General features: G+C 45.5%; 1 protein-coding gene across 1 annotated transcript in view; it reads left to right on the plus strand.

The window, feature by feature from the left end:
• Window positions 1–19,699, plus strand: part of SEC13 (SEC13 homolog, nuclear pore and COPII coat complex component) — a 207,506-nt gene extending 187,807 nt beyond the window's left edge. The window contains exon 9 of the mRNA XM_069643461.1: window positions 18,878–19,699. Within this exon, the coding sequence (XP_069499562.1) occupies window positions 18,878–18,988 (111 nt within the window). The 3' untranslated portion in view covers window positions 18,989–19,699. The remainder of the gene's footprint in view (window positions 1–18,877) is intronic.
• Window positions 19,700–20,099: the final 400 nt, after the last annotated feature.

A 20,099-nucleotide genomic window follows, 5' to 3' on the forward strand; every position in this document is an offset into this window, starting at 1 on the left:
AAACCTGCTGGAACTTCTAGCGGTGTTCAAAGCACTGAAAGCCTTTCAGGAACACCTACAAGGAAAGACAGTGATGGTCCTCACAGACAGCACCACAGCCATGTACTACCTCAACAAGCAAGGGGGCACTCACTCTCCAGGACTGTCCAAGCTGTCCCAGAATATATGGAAGTGGGCTCTCAAACACAACATGTTCCTACTATCACAACATGTACAAAGGGAAACTCAATCTGCTAGCAGACAAACTCAGCAGAGACTTCCCCCTGCCCGAAGAGTACGAATGGCAATTGCACGAAGACATCGTCTTAGAAGTCTTCACGCAATGGGGATTCCCGGAAATAGACCTGTTCGCAACTATGGAAAACTCAGAATGCCAAAGTTACGCCTCCAGGTACCCCCAGAACCAGTCCAAGGGGAACGGTCTGTCGATTCAATGGTCAGGGAAATTTGTTTACGCCTTTCCCCAGACTCCCCTTCTCAACAAAGTGGTGCACAAGATGCACCAGGAGCAGGTTACCATGATACTAGTGGCCCCAATGTGGGCCCGGCAGCCATGGTTCGCTCACTTGCTGGAGATGTCCCTATCTCCCCCAGTGAAACTTCCCTGCCCGTACAACATGCTGTCACAGGACAAGGGCAGGACACTGCGTCCATGCCCTCAGACCATGAACTTAGCAGTCTGGCTCCTGAGATCGTAGAATTTGGACATTTACAACTCCCGCAGAGATGTATGGACATCCTCAGGGAAGCCAGAAAACCTAATACTCGCCACTGCTATTCTAGCAAGTGGAAAAGATTTGTCATCTGGTGTAGAATTAAGAGCATCAACCCAGTTGACTGCTCTCCCACTAACATTGTTCTGTACTTGACCCATTTACTGGATTCAGGTCTAGTCTTCAATTCCATTAAAGTCCACCTAGCGGCACTTTCTGCATACACCACTTCCCAACTTAAAGAGTCGTGGTGGAAGATACCGGTTATCAAGGCCTTCATGGAGGGGGTAAAGAGAATACACCCTCCGATAGCTAACCCAGCTCCCGGATGGGACTTAAATGTGGTACTTTCTAGACTCATGGGCCCGCCTTTCGAACCCATGCACAAGGCAACTCTTAAAGACCTCACTCTTAAGACTGCTTTCCGAATAGCTATCACCTCCATTAGGAGAGTAAGTGAACTACAGGCTCTTTCTGTACTAGACCCCTTCGTAACAGTTCACAAGGATAAGGTGGTTCTACGCACACACCCAAGGTTTGCACCAAAATTGATATCGAAATTTCATGTAAACCAGTCAATAGAACTACCAACGTTCTTTCCCAACCCTTCCAGCTTGGGAGAAAAAAGTCTGCATACACTGGATGTACGCAGAGCTGTCATGTTCCACATGGAAAGAACCAGACCACTAAGAAAGACTAATCAGTTCTTTGTCTCGGTGGCAGCAGGAAGAGAAGGAGATGCAGTTTCAAAGTCCACTATATCCAGATGGATTGTTCAATGCATCACTCTCTGTTACACTCTTGCTAAGAGAGAACTACCCTTCAAGCCAAGAGCACATTCCACTCGAGGCACTGGGGCTTCCATAGCATTCATTGCAAATGTTCCCCTTGAGTCCATCTGCAAAGCGGCTACCTGGAGTTCTGTGCACACCTTTACAAAACACTACTGTCTAGATGCACACTCTAAATCTGACTCCCAGGTGGGACAGGCAGTATTAAGACATCTTTTCTCTACTGTTCCTTCTCATAACCCACCGCCAACTCCGGGTACTGCTCGCTAGTCTATGCACAGCATGTGATTCTAAGCAGATTAACAAACATCAGAAGACAATGCATTACTTACCGTAAAAGCATTTCTGATGGTTGTATCTGCTTAGATTCACATGCGCCCACCCTTCCTCCCCGCTCGGATGGAAGGAACATAGACATCCTTTTCTATATTTCTCTCTTTTCTGTACTCACTCACGTCTAGAAGGCTCCCTCAGGGCAGAAAAATACAAACAGAGGGACCTCGACGCGTGAGGGATCGTGGGTACAACGCACGCCACTATAGGGATAGTGTTACAGACACGCCTTGTCGACGTCCCCTTTTCGACTACGAAAAACAAAATGCAATACTCCGCAGTGCCCACTGGATGTCGGACCTATGCACAGCATGTGAATCTAAGCAGATACAACCATCAGAAATGCTTTTACGGTAAGTAATGCATTGTCATATATAGGTTTTAGGGGGGTTTGGCGTTGGGTGGGGTTCCCCCCACATATATGGTACAATTGACCTTCACAATTCAGTCAATTGTGAAAAGGTCAATTGTCATTCGAGCAGTTGTAAAACGATCAATTCGTATACAACCGGGAGCATGGCACTGAAAGCTGTCAATTCCACATGTACCTTGGCAAGATTTGCACACACTCTGTGGAACTGTGCTTCCTTAGCGGCTGAGCATATTCCCGAGGGGGAGGAAAGGGATGGCCTCCTAGCCCTCGTGCGCGACAGCAAGGATGCTATGTGTGAATCCCTTCAGTCGGGTTTAAACACGGCAGACTGTGTCAGTCGGTCCATGGCTGTGAGCACCGTCCTACGCAGGTTTGTGTGGTTGAAGTCGGGGTTTGCTCCTGATGTGCAAGCCTGTCTTCTGAACATGCCCTTTGATGGCGTTCATTTATTTGGCAGCAAGGCTGACGAGAGCCTTGAGAGGTTGCAGACCTCCCAAGCTGCAGCGAAGTCTTGAGCGCTGCAGTACATCAACCTCTGCCTTTTCATGCTAGGGGACAGCAATGGAGGGGAGGTTCCTTTTCGTTTCTACTCTTTTGTTAGATCGAGAGGAGCTGCCAGTCAAAAGGGCTACCGTAAAGGTACCCATGGTGGACGAGATACTCTGGGTGCCAAAGCCGCTTGGGCAGTTGCCTCTTTGCCCTCAGGCACTGCCGCAGCCGCTCCAGCTCAGTCATGAGGCCATGTCCCATGGTTCGCCGGTTGGCAGCAGACTTGTGCAACATCTTGGAAAATGGTGTGCCATTACTTCAGATGTGTGGGTTCTGGATATCACAGCCCACGGCTACTGCCTTCTCTTGCTTCAGCGGCCTCACGACAATCCACCGGGGAAGCTCTTTGAAGAGTCCGGATGCGCTCTTTGCGCAGGAAATCCTATCCCTGCTGGAGAAAGACGCCATAGAACTGGTGACTGTAGCGGAGAGGAACAAGGGATGGTATTCTCCTTATTTATTGATCCCCATGAAAGACTAGGGATTGTGACCCATCATGGACTTGCGTTGGTTGGACAAGCCTCTAAGGAAGGACAAATTCAAGATGGTCACTCTCGTCCTCCAGACCCTTCAACTTCAGAATTGGTTGGTGTCTCTGGACCTCAAGGATGCTTACTTTCATGTGCCGATTCATCCCAAGCACAGGAAGTACCTGAGGTTCGCGGCTGGCGACTCGCACTTTCAGTTTCGGGTCCTGCCATTCAGATTGACCTCTGCCCCGAGGGTCTTCACCAAGCTGATGGTGGTTGTGGCAGCATACCTCAGGGGAGGGGGGATTCAAGTCTACCCTTACCTGGACGATTGGCTGATCAGGGTGCGTTCTTCTGAGCAAGCCCTGGATCATATATCCGTCACCTGCCATTCCCTTCACAAGCTGGGCTTCTCCATACATTTAAAGAAGTCGCATTTGACACCTTCCCAGCGGCTCCAATACATCGGAGCAGTGCTCGACACGTCCCTGGGGCAGTGTTTGCCTCCCCTGGTGAGGGCTCATGGCATCCTGCATTTTTCTGGTGCCAGAGGCCAGACTGCAGATGAGATTCTTGCAGTGGGCTCTCAAGATGCAGTGGTCACAGTTCTCCGGCAAGATGTCAGATCCCGTTCAGATTCCGCTCTGTCGCCCAGGATCTTCTATGGTAGGCCGAAGAAGGAAATCTGATGTTTTGGCAACCATGTCCGGAGGTGATGATCGTGACGGATTCATCCCTCACAGGATGGGGCGCTCATGCCAACGAGTTGACAACCAGTGGCCGTTGGTCTCCCTCAGAGTCCAGACTCCACATCAATCTGTTAGAGCTCAGAGCCATCAGGCTGGCCCTGAAGGCTTTTCTGCTGTCTGTGCGGGGGAAGACTGTCCTGATTATGACAGACAACACAGTGGCCATGCATTCCCTTAACAAAAAGTGGAGGGGGGGCAGGGTCACTCCCGTTGTGCAGGGAGGCGATGCAGCTCTGGTTCTCTGCCATCCAACAGGAAATCTCGATCTCGGCAGTTCATCTGGCCAGAGACAAAAATGCGGCGGCGGATGCTCTGAGCAGGCAGAGCACGGTCTTTCATGAGTGGGAGTTGGCTCAGGAAGTCCTGTTGGAGATCTTCGCCCTTTGGGGAACCCTACAAGTGGATCTCTTCGCCACCACTGTCGAATGGAAGTGCGAGAGATTCTGCTCGTAGGAATTTCCCCCAAGAGGAGCCTTGGGGGACGCGTTCGTAGTGGAGTGGTCCTTCCCACTGCTGTATGCGTTTCCTCCAGTCCCTGTCATTCCTCGGGTGTTGCGGAGGTTCGCTTCCCGAATGATCCTCATTGCTCCGGATTGGGCCAGGAGAGCGTGGTACCCAGACCATCTTGACATGTCCATCTGCCCTCCACGCCGTCTTCCCTACCGAGACGATTTCTGTCACAGGAGGGGGGGGGGGGGGTCAGGTTCTCCATCCTGAGGTCAGGTCTCTCAACCTTCATGCTTGGTATCTGCAAGATTGAGATGCAAGGATTGGGACCTCCCGGATGACGTGATGGAGGTGTTGCTTGCGGCCTGCAACAAAATCCCTGTACCTTTGCCCTTGGCGGAAGTTCTGCGACTGGTGCAAGGGTCAGAATGTGGATCCTTTCCAATGTTCCATTCCTATGGTGTTGTGTTTTCTGTTTTCTTTAGCCCACAAGGGCCTTCAAGTGGGTACTATTAAGGGTTACCTGGCGGCGCTGTCCATATTTAAGCGCTCGTCTGAATAGTGTATTTACTTTAAGATTTCTTTGATTTCACAGTTTCTGAAAGGACTGTCTAATGTGTTTCCACCGTCCCCTTTCCAGGTGCCGGGTTGGGATTTGAATTTGATTTTAAAGTTTCTGATGGGAGCTCCGTTTGAGCCCTTACACTCTTGTCTGTTAGGCAGAATCCTGTGCAGTTCCCTTGGGGAACACTGTAAAAAGATTAAGACTACAGGAGTAAGCAGTAAACCCAATTGGTAGCAGTCTGCACCACCCAGATTTACCTGGTAGCTGTGGTTTAGCAGTCAGACTTCTCTCAAGAAGAGTAGGACAGTATATATATATACACAATAGGGCTAAAAACACAGTAGTGCAAACAAACACTGACCAGAGCTTTGTATAAAAAGTATATAATTATTTATTTAAAACACACTATAGGCAATATACTAGCACCCTAAATCAAAAGCAAGTTAAAACACAGGTAAGTATACACACCTCCCTTAATAACAAGTCAGAATTAGAACACCATGATTTGTTAAACAGAGGTGAGCGCATAACCTGATGGCACTCGAATAGTTCAGTTGATGGGAGAGAAAAAGGCAGAGCATAGAAATAAAACAGATCCCAACACTTTTAGGAGTTCTCAGCAAGGGAATAAAGGCAGTATAGACTGTAGAGCCAAAGTTCATAGGCCAGGCCCACTTAAAAGGGAGCAAAGCGAAATGTGCCCAGGATCACACGGTATAAAAATGCACTAAAAGTCTTTGCGGAATGTTCAAAAGAGGTTGGGGCGATTCAAGAAGGTAAAATTAGGCGGTCTGGGGCCAACCCAGTTGGCAAGCCAAGGATTTAAGGGTCACCTTGGGCAAACTGAAGAAAGGGAGGCCAGGCAGGACACAGTACCTTAAACAGAGAGGAAGCTCCAGCGGTGGCAGTTGTTCCTGGCAGTGGTTGCAGTTCGTTGTTTCGACCAGGGGAAGAGAGGATATCGTCGAGGAGGAAACGTGGAGTCGTTGCACTGCACAGGGATGAAACCAGCCGCGGAGTTCGTCAATAAAAGTAGCGTTCCTTTTATTCGCGGTCAAAGTGGTGAAGCTTGGCTATCCGGCCACCGGGGTGCTTGGCACGGGTGATTCGACCAAGAGACGTCTTTGGAAGGCGAAAAAAGGGTGAACTGGTTGGTCCCACCAGCTCAGAGGAAGAAGACTCGTCCATCAGAAGATCTTATCTTGTCGTCGGGAAAGTGGTGAGGTAGTTGCAGCAGGGCTTCACCGGTGGTGGTGTTGCAGATGGCTCAGCTTCTTCCCTCTTCGGATTCTTAGGTCCTGTGGCGACTTCAAGTTCCAGTCCCAAAGGCCCTGCTTTTATGCAGAAAAACCCCCATTCATCAGCCTAGCTGTCAATCACACGTTAAGTGGTGAGCCGGGCGGCTCACCACTGGGCCAATCAGAGTAGAGTGCGATTTGGGTTGTTGAGGCAACGCAGTCCAGGGTGCCAATTCCCCCCTCCATCCCTGCTGTGTAACCCAGAGTGGCACCATTTGGAGGGCTTCTGTGGAGAAGCCTGCCAAAATAGTGGAACAAAGGGCTCGACCTTGGTCAGAGTTACAGAGACGGACACAAACGCCATTTTACAAAAGAGTTCTGGCAAAAAGACCCAACCAGGGATTTAATATTAAATAAATAAACCGGCGGTGTCTTTAACATTGCACCAAAAATTGGTGCGTTTACAATCAAAGGGAAAATCCCATAGAGAATATTCCGGTGGAATATTTCGCGTGGTAACCACTGCCACCAGCCAGAAACTCGGCAAGGGGGAGGGACTGGACAGTGCCCCCTTGAAAACAGACCCATGGGCAATATAATTAACCCCTTCCAGTACTTCCACAATATGATGGTTTGTACTGGTTCTGTTCACAATTTAGGACTAGTAAAGTCAATGGTGACTTTACATGCCCTGGGCGACAGTAGTCAGTCCCAGGGTATGGAGTCTGTTTGGGGGTCACTATGATACCCCTGTGTTACTGCACTGAGGGTGCTGTGTAACACATGTAAAAAATAGATGATCCCCTATGGAGTAGAAAGAAAAACCCATAGCCCATAAGCACACAGAGTCAAAGACACTCAAATCGTGCCTAAGAGTGGGAGGAAAAGAGTCTCACTCTTAGCAGGAGAAAAAAACAAACCCCAAAAATCCAGCAAAGCTGCTGGGGGACTCACTAGGTCTGGGAAATTAGCCTTATAAGAGAATTCTCCTTAACACTGTCCATTGAGACTGTCTTTTAAAACTGTGTTTTTAGTTTTGGTTACTTCCGCACGCAGAGTGAGTGAATTGCAGGCACTCTCCGACAAGCCACCCTTTACTGTTTTCCATGAGGACAGGGTTGTCCTACGGGTTCAACCCTCTTTTCTTCCAAAGGTTGTGTCTGAATTACATTTGAGCCCAAAGATGATTCTTCCGGCTTTTTATCCCCCTCCGCATCCTGGTAAGGATAAGGAGAGGCTCCATAGGTTGGATCCTAGGAGAGCTTTGAGCTTTTATCCTTTATCTTTCACGGATGTCCCGGATAACAATTTGTACATGTTTTGATCAGATAAAAGCAGATATCATCTTTGTTACTCATTTGATGATGTTCCTGCCAATGATTTGACAAAGGTATCTAAATGTCTTGTAAATTCAAACTTGTCAAATGTTCATGTATATGAATCAGTAACTCCCGGATTGTACTGCACACATAGATTTTGCGGCACACGCAGATAATCCCATACACCACATGGATTCATCCATGCACAAGGCCCCAAAATGTGGGGATCTTCTGGTTTAAGGAAGGAGGGACTTAATTTGTTTTTAATAGTGTTAGCCCAAGTATAGATGTGTTAAGAAAAGCTCTCTCACCATCTGTCAATAGACCTTTGCTATGCCACTTAGTAATCAGTTCTGTCATTTCTTTCACTACTGTCTTAGTAGGGTTAGATGTTGGTTTTCTGCAACATCCAGGTGTGCCTAAATGTAAAGTCCAATTTGAATATAATCATTTCTATTTAGGATCTCAATAGCTCCAACTTTGTCTACCTCTTTAATTACCAATGTTTCAGTGCTTGCTAAACTTTGTAAGGCTTGGTTTTCTCCAAGTCTAGGTTATGTCTCCTGCATTTACGTTTAGTTCTATCCATGTACCGATGAATATCATCAACCACTGCTTTATGAAACATTTCTATGACACTTTCAGTAGTCATTTGTGGACTAAATTTAGACCTGGGTTTAAGTTCTCCCATTTCTATATTCTTAGGATGTATACCAAATTCTTCACAAATCTGATCCTGTGTTTGTTCTAAGTCATTTTCCAAAGATAAAAGGAGATGTGTGTTCTCTATATCTGAAATTGTTAAGCTACTTGATGGTGTAGCCTGTTCTAGTGTTCCAAAAGTACCTAATCTGTGACCAAATATTTTTCAATTTAAGTTTTCAAATACACTTGTAAAGGTCTATCTGGAAATCAATTAAGATAACATAGTTTGTGTGTTAGAATCATTGAATGGACAAGCATGCAACCATGAAAGTGTATTTCAATGTATTACTAATCAATAGGGATTTAGAGGGTTAATCTCTACTTTCCAGGTGTGCAGCTATCCAACCCATTGATTACTACATTCAATAGCTTAGTACCCAAGCACTTCTGTTAGCCATACTTACTCCACCTTACCTTATCCTACATATGCAGATAATTCCCAGTGGTGCCAGCAACCACAGAAGAGGGGACCACACTCCACCCAATCCACCAGGAACACCATGGACTTGCTGGCAGAACCTAATAGGCAGACAATTCATGGTATTATTCGCAGCGGGGAACCTACATAATTGTCCCCTTACATGAGTCTTTAGAGTCACGCGGTTATCATACTATATAACCGGCCGTTTGGGACCCAACGTATCTCACTGCATCGGCCATTTTACAACCTTTTACCACAGCAGCCTTTTATGGGGGTGCCAGCTCCCATAGACTTCATTCTACCACCAGCCCACTCTCCTCTTTACCCTGTGCTCCCAACCCGTTTTTTAATTGCTGTTAGGGAGATGTATCATTTTTATGCTTCATCCCCTCTCCCAGTGAGACCCCCAGCACTTTTTGCTGGACCTATGAGTGGAGGCTTTTTTTCCACTCATTTGTTCCAATGGGCTCTACCTTTTGGAATGCTGTTCTGTGTTTTACTTACACGTTGGAGTCTACTTTCCTCCATATCTTTTAAGGCATCCGTATTTTACTTTTGCAGCAACTTATTATGGGCAGTGTTGCTGGGAGCCCTTTGGTTTCTTCTTTAAGATTATTGCGTTCGCCTCAATTTCTACAGTTCTTAAGGCTAGAGTGATGCTGTTTCTCTCATAAAACTTTATATTCTGAGAGATTGGCACACACTACCTTGCCAAGGGGATACTTGGTCTCCCCCTTCTCTCTGCTCCTGTGACTTTTTAGTCGCATAGACCACTTTCTCGTTAAGGTTGGCGGCAGTGGACGTGTTCTACCGACTATTGTGCTATTTTTTTGTATTCAGTCCCGGTTGTGCACAGTAGGGGCACTGAAGTAATAATTTCAGGGGGCGGGGGCTTCTTTCGTTTTTTGCCACTTCTAGCGTGGTTGTTCTTTGTTAGTTGTTCTTTGTTAGCCCTTCTATCGTTCTGGGAGTGGGGAGGTCTGTGTGAGTGTTTGCCCTTGGCGGGAACCCTTTGGTGTCCCTGTTAGGACTACTTTTCTATTCTCTAGTGGACAGGACAGGTGTATAGAAGGCCAACCTATTGTGACGGGGACGACTCTAGGGAGCCTTAGCCAAACCAGTCTAGGTAGCAGTGACAGGCGGTCTAGGCTAAGTTCTTCAAAGTTGGTGAGCTTGCAAAGGGTCCATTATGAGGTCACCCAATGGGAATCACAGATTACACTTAGACAGGATGTATACAAATACAGTTGTTATTTATTGGTTAAAACACACTATATCAAAATGACTACTAGCAAGTAGTCATCACACAACACTGAAAAATGGATAAATACATACATTCACTTATTAATGGTGATACTATTCAACACAAACTCCTGCAAAGGAAAGGTACGGTTATTAGGCACTCAAGGTCCACAAAAAATAAATGATCCTTAACTTAAATTGTCCACCCCTAAGTTGTCTGGGGCCTTTTGCCCAATAGGTCAGGTTAAAGTTCCACAGAATCTTTGAAGCAGGAACAAATGCAGGTAGGGTCTCTGGGGTCCAGTGAAGGGTTCTTATGGTTAGAGTACAAGTTAAACTGGCTAACCGAAGTAGCCCCTACTTTCAGAAGTCTTGTGAAAGCAAGTAATGGCAAAGCCAAAAGTGTTAGAATAAAGGTTTATTATAAGCCTATTAACTTATAATGGGAGTATAGGCGAAGGTAAGAAGCTCTGTAACTTATCTCCATACTCCGATTCTTTCCCAGACTTGGCAGGACAAAGGAAGAGAGTCTGAAGTTGCTTTTTCCGCTGAGTCGCAGTCCTCGATTTGCAGGTTCTAGCTGATCTCCGGTTGGTGTCTTTCACTGCAAGGACTCTCGATGGAAGAATAGAGCAAAATTTGATGCAGGACTGGACTCTGGTCAGGTAAGCGATTTCGACTGCAGCACGGCGACGCAGAGGGACTCAACTGTGGTCGGAGTACCCTCTTATCTCAGGTCCCCTTGGTGCTAGGTCGCAGACATTTTGCAGAGGTGAGTCTCGTAGGGCCAACTGAGGATCCCCCAAGTTCCAGGTGGAAACTCTGAACAGCGATGCTGGCAGCATGGTAGCCCAAATTCGTAGCAGGTCAGCCACCGGTCGATTCCTGCCACACTTCCGAAGGCTCTTCGTTGCAGGGTACCGAGCAGACATCGGGAATGGATGGTCCCTCCACTCCAAGGGTCGCAGCTCCTTTGCAGAACTGCTAAAGATCTTTAGCAAGACAGGGCTACTCCAGGACAGCTGCAGAAGTTGGCAGCCAAGTCTTCTTCCAACAGGTCTCCGGTTTCTTTGCAGGTCTCACAGCTGGATAGGATTATTGGCTCCTACATGTTTCTCCAGGCTCTCTGAGGAATGGGTGAACGGGTCATCCGCTTATCCTAAAAGCCAGGTAAGAGCTGATGCCCTCACTAGCCAATGACAGGACTGGCCCACACATCCCAGCAGTGGTCCAATCAGGACCACTGGCGGGAACATTCATGCAAACCACTCGACACACTGGGACCTGTTAGGAAAGATTTCCATTTCATGTTTAATTTTCCCTCCAGTTGTGTACCCCCTACTTTTTGCTGATGTCTAAACACCATAGTCTGACTTTACCAGAGGAGCACAACCTTCTGCTGGACTCCCCTGTGCTTTTCGCTCACTTTTCATGGGGAAACTGACATGCCCTTAAAGACAGTCAATACTGGGAGACTTTGTTTCCCTTAGTCCTTGTTGGAACTTTTCTGCAACATATAACAAGTGTACAATGTACCTTACAGTGCACTTGGGTCTAATATAATTTCCAAAGGCCCTAGATACTCATAGGAGCGGTGCAGATGTGGCTTGGACAGGGCTGGTGGCAGCTTATCATTTTGAACACTTTCTTGCCAGGTAAACCGCGTTTGGCATGGTTAGGTGGCCTGGCCTCAAAAAAGGTCACACCACAAGGTTCTTTGTCCTGTCCTTTGCCCATCTTGCCCCTTCACCTTCCCCAGGTCGAGCCGACCCGGGGCAGTCCTTATATGGTGATGCATTTTCCCACAAAGCGCCAAGCTTTCGCAGGCTTCTGCATGCCTTGTGTGCGCGCCCCTAGGATGTAGGCTGGAACGTCTGGCACCAATACACATCCTGGGTGCCAGAGAGTCTGGAGTGCTGTGAATGCCTGGGACCACTGTGGACCAATCAAGTATGGTATGCCTGTATGTGAGCAGATCTCCCATTGGGCCGTCTTCGTTTTGGCACGAAGGAGATTCTGGATAAGAGAAGGCCCCAAACACCCATACCATATCGATCTCTGGAGTTCTCACTGAGCGAAGGATAGGATCCAAGTATCCTGAAACTAATGCAGTCTCGAGGAACCGCTGGTGACCCGCTGGAAGGTTTAGCACCCTGAGCCGCTGTCGTCCCACTGGACCCCTCTGTGGAGGCCCTCCTCGAATAGTGGGAACTTATTCTGCATCACTTCACCTACCTTCCTGAACTGCTACAGCCCCTACAAAAGACCTTGCTTTGCCCATTTGAACTACTGTGTGCGCCAGCTTCGCAAGTACATTTGCGCATTGGGTTCCCCTCATCTTAGGGATTGGACTGCCTTACAGTTAGGATTGTGTTTGATGCAGAAGGGCCTAAAGACTATTTGCACTGCATGCTTCCTTCCCTGTTTAGGTTGTGGATCCATTTTGTGCATTCATCCTTTGGACCCCATTGGTCTTGTATATGTGTATAGATTGGTTAAATAGTATTGCTGTGATTTTCTTATTGTGTTGAATTGCAATGGCCTTGGAATAAATGTATTTGTATTTTTGATATATATATATATACAGCTGACCGGAGTGATTTGTAAGTGTCGTTTACTCTGTATGCTCATTGAGGTCTTTCAGTCACCCTCACCCCTCCTGAGACCTAGTCTTGACTGCCGCCATAGCTACCTTGATTGATTGGCTTGTCCAGAAGGTTACCCTGTTCCAAGAAACTAGGTTGACCTTCTGAACCTTTACCCACCAGGTCAAAAATCCATCATAACAGGACCAGATGGTCCCAGCCCACATCCTGCCAGCAAGCACACACAGCCCTCCAGTAGCCCGCCAAAAGCTTCCGCTTTCCCAGGCACTGGAAGTCCTTATAATGATTTTCCTTGCCTCAAAGCCCAGGAAGAAGGCTAAAGAACAAGATGGCAAAAGGACGAGCAGAAAAATCTTGTGGCACAGCCATGTTTGACCAGTAGCCACAGTTGGTAGCCAAACGCGGGAAAGCTAAAACGAAAAGTCCCCAGAAGAAAGTCGCTGCTGCCGCCAGCTTATCCTTTTAGCACACCTCGAGTAACCAAAAATCCTCTGAGTGTTGGTCTTGGGCAAAACAAATATGTACCCCATTGTACTGCAGTGTAAGCTGCATTGTACAATGATAAAAAGTTACCACAAATGATACAAAAGTAACCAAAGTAGTAACACGACTAAGGGAAACAAGGTTACCCAGTGCTGACAGCCTGAAGGTTATGTCAGTTTCCCCATAACATAGGAGCAAAAGCCAGTGTAGTGAAGCTTAAGGCTTCACTGCAATACAAAAAGAGCCGGTCAGAATCAAAAATAAAAGCAAAATGTTTGGGAGTTCCATAAAAATGGAAGGAAGGGTGCAGTAAATAGAAATCATTCTTAACAGTCCCCTCCTAGACTCTAGTGTGTCTTGGTAGGCAGGAAGTGGGGGGAGGAGTTTTCACTTCCCTGTTTGTGTCTGTCTGAGTGCCTGAATTGAACCAGCTCCCACTGGGGGTCTAGCTGTCCTGATTGGACAGCCACCCGCCCCTTTCTGTAATCTGCTGAGAGATTGCAGAGGAGTGTGTGCTGAAACTGAATACAAGGTGAGGTTCCTGAGGTGAAGGGCATGTCGACCACTGGAAACTGAAGTAAACGAGATGCCTGCAGACCCTTTGCAACACCGTGAAGTGACCACTGCGGTCCTGACCCCGTTTTCTATGCGACAGAGAAAGTCGGAAGAGGACTACGTCCCTTTGACTGGTGGAAACGACCAGTTCCTAGACTAATTCCAATATGAGCCATCTCCTGAGGTGCTGTGCCTCTCCAGAGCTGCGGAACCCCAATACCAGGAGACCTATGACCCACCTTTGAAAGGCTGAATCCGTCCCAAGTCTTTGTCGAGCTCCAGGTGAACCTCCAGGGACACAATCCGACTCATCCAATTCCACTCAGCCAGAATGCTGGACTCAGGGAATCGAGGAAGGTTGACTGGGCAAATCGTGCCCTTTGTTGGTTCTGAAGATAGACGCCCAGACTGACCAGAAGAGCTGAAGAAATCTGTGCCATAGGTCTTCCCTCAAGACTGCTGCTGTGAAATTACAACCACTATCCTGCCTTTCGTCACAAGACCAAGGTATCCGGAGGTCTGGTCCAGCGCTGCCACATGTAGGAGAATCCAGCCACGAACATTTCTTCAAACCTAAGGTACTGTGGGTAAAAGGTATTGCTTGCCTTAATCCAAAGTCGCTCCAGAGCGTTGGTGTACACGTAGAAGTGTCCAGGGTGCCCATCCTTGCTTCCAGCCCAAGTTGCTGCTTGTGTCCCTTTAGCGAGTCCTTTGACAACAACGTTGGTTTAATCTTCCTGTGTCTTAAAGACTAGAGACTAGAGGGTATCCACTGGAACTCATGTATTTGTATTCTGCTGCTTCACAAAACTTTGTGCCTCTCTGAACTGCCTTTTTAGCTAGGGTTGCGTTTTGGACTATGAAAGCCTTGCGGTACGAATAAACTGCCTCTACAGCCTTAAGCTCGGCTAGTGTTACAGTAACCAAGTGTTTTCTTTCCTAAAAGTCATTATGTGGTTTTGCTAAGTAAATAACTACTGTATATCTTTGTGTGAGTGCGCAAGTGCGTGTTTATTACGGATAGTACGGTAAAACTGTCAGTGCCAAAAGCTGTAACAATTGTAACTGCAGTCAACTATAAACTAAGCAGTGGCCTTTGAAAAGTATCTAAAATTATTTCTGTGTTTTGGTTCAATGTACTAAGTATTTAAAGACTATCTTGTGTAAATAGAATAAATCTATATTTTAAAATACATTTATGTGTACCGTACGTTTTTCTTTGAAATGCATTACTAACTAGGTTCAGTGGAATTACCTACATCTCACATCTTCCTCTTATGATGAGCCTGACTGCTCTACCGCCCTACCAAGGTTCCATGAGTAGTACGGACTGATACTAAGAGTTGGGGATCTAAAAACCATTGTGATTGTTTTTTTGAAGTCTTAACAGTGGACTTAGGAAATCTCCCCCAACAATACCCACTTTACCTGCCGATTTAAAATACAGTAAAACATCCACCGGTAACGTGGTGAAACGGCAGTGATGGCATGGAGATAGGGCTGTTTCTTGCCATTCATGGGCTCTCTATTGCAGACGTGTTGGTGTATTGGTGCTTGTATTGCGAAGTTGCAGCGTCAGACTCTCTCCCTGTTCCACCCTCTGTAATCTGAGGAGCCCTTAGTGTGACATAGTGCTAGCACAAGCAACAAGGTTATCATAACCATATGCGGTGACTGACATGTAGCCAAAGCAGCCTGCAAAACGGGAACCCTGAGCTGTGCAGCGACTGCACTTTTAGACGGTGGTACAGTGCCATGAAGTCATACCAATGATCACTGTATGATTAGTTGCTTTGTGAAAGCTAGTCGTAATAATTGCTCCCACGACCACAATTTGGTTCTGATGACAGCAATTGCCAAGTCACTGTCCTGGTCAGATGCATGTTAATCCTCACCCAACACTCGACTGTTAAAAATGTTCCATGGCTAGTCATCGCCACTAAAGATATTGTTCTTATGCAGCAATGTAATTTACAGTCTATCGGTTAATGTTCAGACTGCAATTTTCTATACTCCCTGGCAACCAAAATCGCTTGGAGGTCATACTAGAGGGGATACGGTGCTATACAACTCAGATAAGATTTGGAGATCAGACGGCTATTACTGGCACAGTTTATGGCATGTGATGGAAGAAACGCACAAGCTGATGGACTGTCAGGCTCCCCTCTAAAAGGGGCTGGGGATTAAAAAAACAAAACAAATATTAATATAATTGATGCATCTTACTTTCTAACTATCTATAGAGCTGTAAACCTGAAGTGGAATGATTTGTATGCACTACAGTATGCTAGCACATATCACAATTTGCTCCCTTAGTCCTCGTCAACACTGCATGCGGGTGCATGTTGTAGGGCCAGTCTGTCTAGGATTGGACTTCCCCTCTGAACTTTGACTCATGACTGGAGATAGCTGGGAGCTATCCGTCACATTTCATAACTCACTTCCCATCTAGATCCGTTTTGTGTTACTAGTATTAGGGTTTTTCTTTTTTCTTGGGTCCACACTTCTCAGACTACCCTGGCCCCTGCTTCATCTTCAGCTCTTGCAGGACAAGATGGGTGAAGGATGGGGAGCATTGGTGGCTGGCAGGTGCTAGAATTTGAGGACACGATTTATGAGAACATTAGTCCCCTTTAAAAGGCTATTTATTTCAGTCCAATCCTTTTTGTTCCTATTTGTGGTCGGTCCTCGTTTCTTAGTCAAAGTTCCTTTTTCTTGAGTTATTGAATTTCGATTTTGTTTGCTTTTTTGTTTGCTTATTAGTATTTCCTTAATGGATTCCCTTCCTAGGGTTACTTTATCGAGGCAGTGGTTTCAAATGCTTCCCTGTCCCTTAATTGTACAATTTGACTGTATTCTATAGTGCTTTGACCTTGCTCTGTTCTGCAGACTACACTGGTTCTCTGAGACTCACCACATTGAGAGATTTCCTAATTCCAGTTTCCTTCCCAGGGTTGGGATGGATCAGGCTTTGATCTTGTTCTTGCTTAGCATTTCTTTCCCTTGGTGGGAAGCGGTTTGGTGGTAGTGTTTACATGACTCTTGTTCCTCGACAGCCTTTTGGGGATTGTAACTGCTTTCTGCCTTGGTTCCATATTGATTATTAGATGTGATATGCTGTTGTGTTTTCCTGCGAGACTTCTTCATCCTCTTACCACTACGTATTGTCAAGAGTCTTGTGCATTAAGATATCCTCACTTTGCTGTTTGAGCATTTTGGGCCATGTTTGACAGGGTTCAAGTGGTATTTCTTGGCATTATGTACACCACTTGAACAATACTCAGAAGGACCTCAACCGTTTCCGCTCACACACTGATTGCTAGTTCTATATGTGTACTTAGTGCCACAGTAACCGTTACAATAATAGTGATGACCGTACCAACGTACCATGGACTAAGGAGCTTGTATGCATTTACCTCAAATCCTCTTTCATATAATTTGTCAGGACTCAAAATGTGCAATCCTCACTAGCAACTGGCTAGTGACAATTGCCTATTGACAAGTAAGAATGGGGTGCTGTGTTTATATGTAGAGAATTGAGGGGGCAAGTGGCTCTTTATGCCTGACTAGTAGTTTGCAACTGACATTTTTGCCCAGTGTATTACCTAATTGTGCAACCAAGGGCTAAGCGTGCATGTTTGATAGGTAGTTACTCCTTGTGTGATCTTGTGCACTTTTCCATTGTCAATATCCTCTGCCTGGTATTCCCTTGACAGAACATGTCCCATATAAGGGAACTTGGGAGATGATTTAAAACTCATAATATGCTCTAGGACTGAAATAACTTTAACAATAGTGGATATCTGGCTCACCGTAAATGCTCACCTACTGTATAGCAGCATACTTTGGCATAGGAGAAAAAAGTGACCTTGAACAGACAAGTGTGCCCATGCTCATCCCCTCTTCCCCTTGGGACACTACTTATTCACCATCTTTGACCCAACTATAACTGCGATGTACCCTTAAGAGTAGGGTTACTCCTCATGATCCCTCTTCCAAAAGGTCAAGCTCATGTACTGGCCAGCTCTACTATTTTGTACCAAAATCGAATCCAATTTAATGAGATCAGATTGCAGTGAAAGGAATGGAGGTGTATAATGATGGGGAAGGTAGGTGGAGAACCCACAGTGATGAGGTTTATTCAGTGGCCGGAGGGTGGATGGCACCTTTTGGTTGCCAATTATGTTTTTATTCATGTGATCAGCAATACTGCCTTTGCCATGATTACATGTAACTTTCTAAAATAATCTGAACACTGACTGGGTAGTCTGCAATTCCTGATCACTATTGTACGTTTGCGAATAGAAAAGACCTCTGCAAAGATTCTTCTACTTCAGATTTTGCTTTTAGGCCACGAGAGGAACTGCCTAACTACAATTTTTAAATAGTGTTTGAATGCATTGGGAGTGACTGTGATATTGAAGTGCATGTATTGCAAGGGAGTCAAATCCTGGAGGTTACACGTATAGCTAGGTTCTTTGTCCCATGTATGGATTTAGACCTTAGCACCATTCTAGCTTAGACATGGATGTATATTCTAGTGTATGAGGATATCCACAAGCCCATTCCTCCCATTGTTGTAATTATTGAAAGGGGCAATATCCCTCAGAGTAAAGTGAGATCATTATAGGAATAGTATTTAATGTATAGCTAGCCCACGCAACAATATTTTTCTGTTGCTGCTTGATAAGCAGTGTCATTACCCGACTCAATGATACACTTGACCCACACGCCTGATGCGCTGATGGAAGCTATACAATATGCTGTTCCGTGGAGGAAAGGGGCTACCCATGATTACACAGTGGATGGTAATATTTCTCAATAATCCATATGGGAATGTAAAACTTAAATAGGGAGAATGTTTCAGTGGCAGTTGTGTATGTTTTAAGTTACGTTCCCATAGCCTATTTTATTTAGGAATCCTATTTTTTTCTGTGCAGATTTCTCTTTTTGCATACAGTGCTCACCTACTATTTCATTTGTATAATGTTGGTCAAAGTTTTGTAGCATAGCTTTTTATGCTATAGGGCATTGAGATCTAACTTCGTATGTACTAGTGGACTGTGTAAATTCACAATAGTGGATACACTTGAGAGCTTTTATTTCCAACACCGAAGTAAAATCTGTGCGCTATTGCCCTTTGCATTTATGAGCTGTTTAACGAAAACGGGCAGTTATCAGTAACCAGAAGTAATTTTCTCGGGAGACTGTTCCTTGCGCCTATGTGTAGGTCTTTATACTAGTCATCAGCCTGTTGTGCTATGTAGGAACACCACATTTGTCTGCGTGTCTTATGTGTTCTCGTGCTTGTCTTTCAGGTGACTCTATGGAAAGAATCTGTTGACGGACAGTGGGTCTGCATCAGTGATGTCAACAAGGGTCAAGGAGCTGTGTCTACAGTTACAGAAGGGCAACAGAATGAGCAGTGACCACTTGCTTGCCTCTCCATATCCCTGTTGCCAGAGCGGCAGTGTTGGATCCTGTCTTTCTTGCAGACTAACGGAAGCAGGCAGAATCCCCTGCTTTGTGATAAAGTGCCCATTGCATCAACGAAGATTTGTAGATGGCCGATGCAAAGCAACACAGTATCAAAAGGGCGTTATACTAACCTGCCGTATGACAATCCATGACCTACGCGGCTGACTGTTATGGATGGATTCAGAAAATGAAAACTTTGAAACACACTTCCCCAAAAAACATTGCCAGGAGCAATTGATTTTATCAACCATGCTGATTTCCATGCCTCAGGTTAAAGTAAAATGTAGTCAAATTTAAATAAAAATGGTATTGATTACAGATAATGTCTGGTGTTTGCAACCGGAGTAGTGCAGTAGTGGCATGGCCGGCAGGGACTTAAATTGTTAGCAGTCTTCACTTCTAGGCGGTCTGAAGTTTCCCGATGTGTGATTCGGTCATACGGACATTTTTTTCCTTTGTTCTAGATGGACCATTTAATTTTTAAAAATGTTTATTTTGTTAATTTTTTATTCTATTACAACCAAACATATCGAGTAACTTGACAGGTGTGCTTACACCAATGGCAATACATGCGTATTAATAAATGCATCCTCTTCAATTTTAAATCCAGCAAGTCCGGATAAGCTCTGTAATGAATTAAAGTATTTAGGGTTCAAACTTTATATCATCCGTTGATTGTCTGGGTACAAGCGATCTTAGCACTGATTTGCTGGGCACATTTGTTACAAAACTTGACTGGTTATCAATGTTTTTTTGGGGAAAGAATAATTGCGGGGCACGAGAGGCGTCTTACTATTGAATTTTGAAAGGTTTTACGATCATTGGGTTTTATGATCTTTAAATAACCATGACTTTTTTTTAAAAACTCTGGTCTACAATGGTTTTTCTTTATTCCTTTTTTTATGTTGTATGTGCCAAGTATTTTATTTGGATAGTTTTTTTTCTCTCTTGTATCCCTAATGTGTTATGAATGAACTTGATATTTTTTCCCTGTGAAAAGTCATAGAATCACATATCGCATACATTTTTTTTGAGAAGTATTTAAGATTCAGTGATAGACAA

This window comes from Ambystoma mexicanum, chromosome 2p (assembly GCF_040938575.1).
Source record: "Ambystoma mexicanum isolate Mex_15411 chromosome 2p, UKY_AmexF1_1, whole genome shotgun sequence".
Classification (NCBI taxonomy): domain Eukaryota; kingdom Metazoa; phylum Chordata; class Amphibia; order Caudata; family Ambystomatidae; genus Ambystoma; species Ambystoma mexicanum.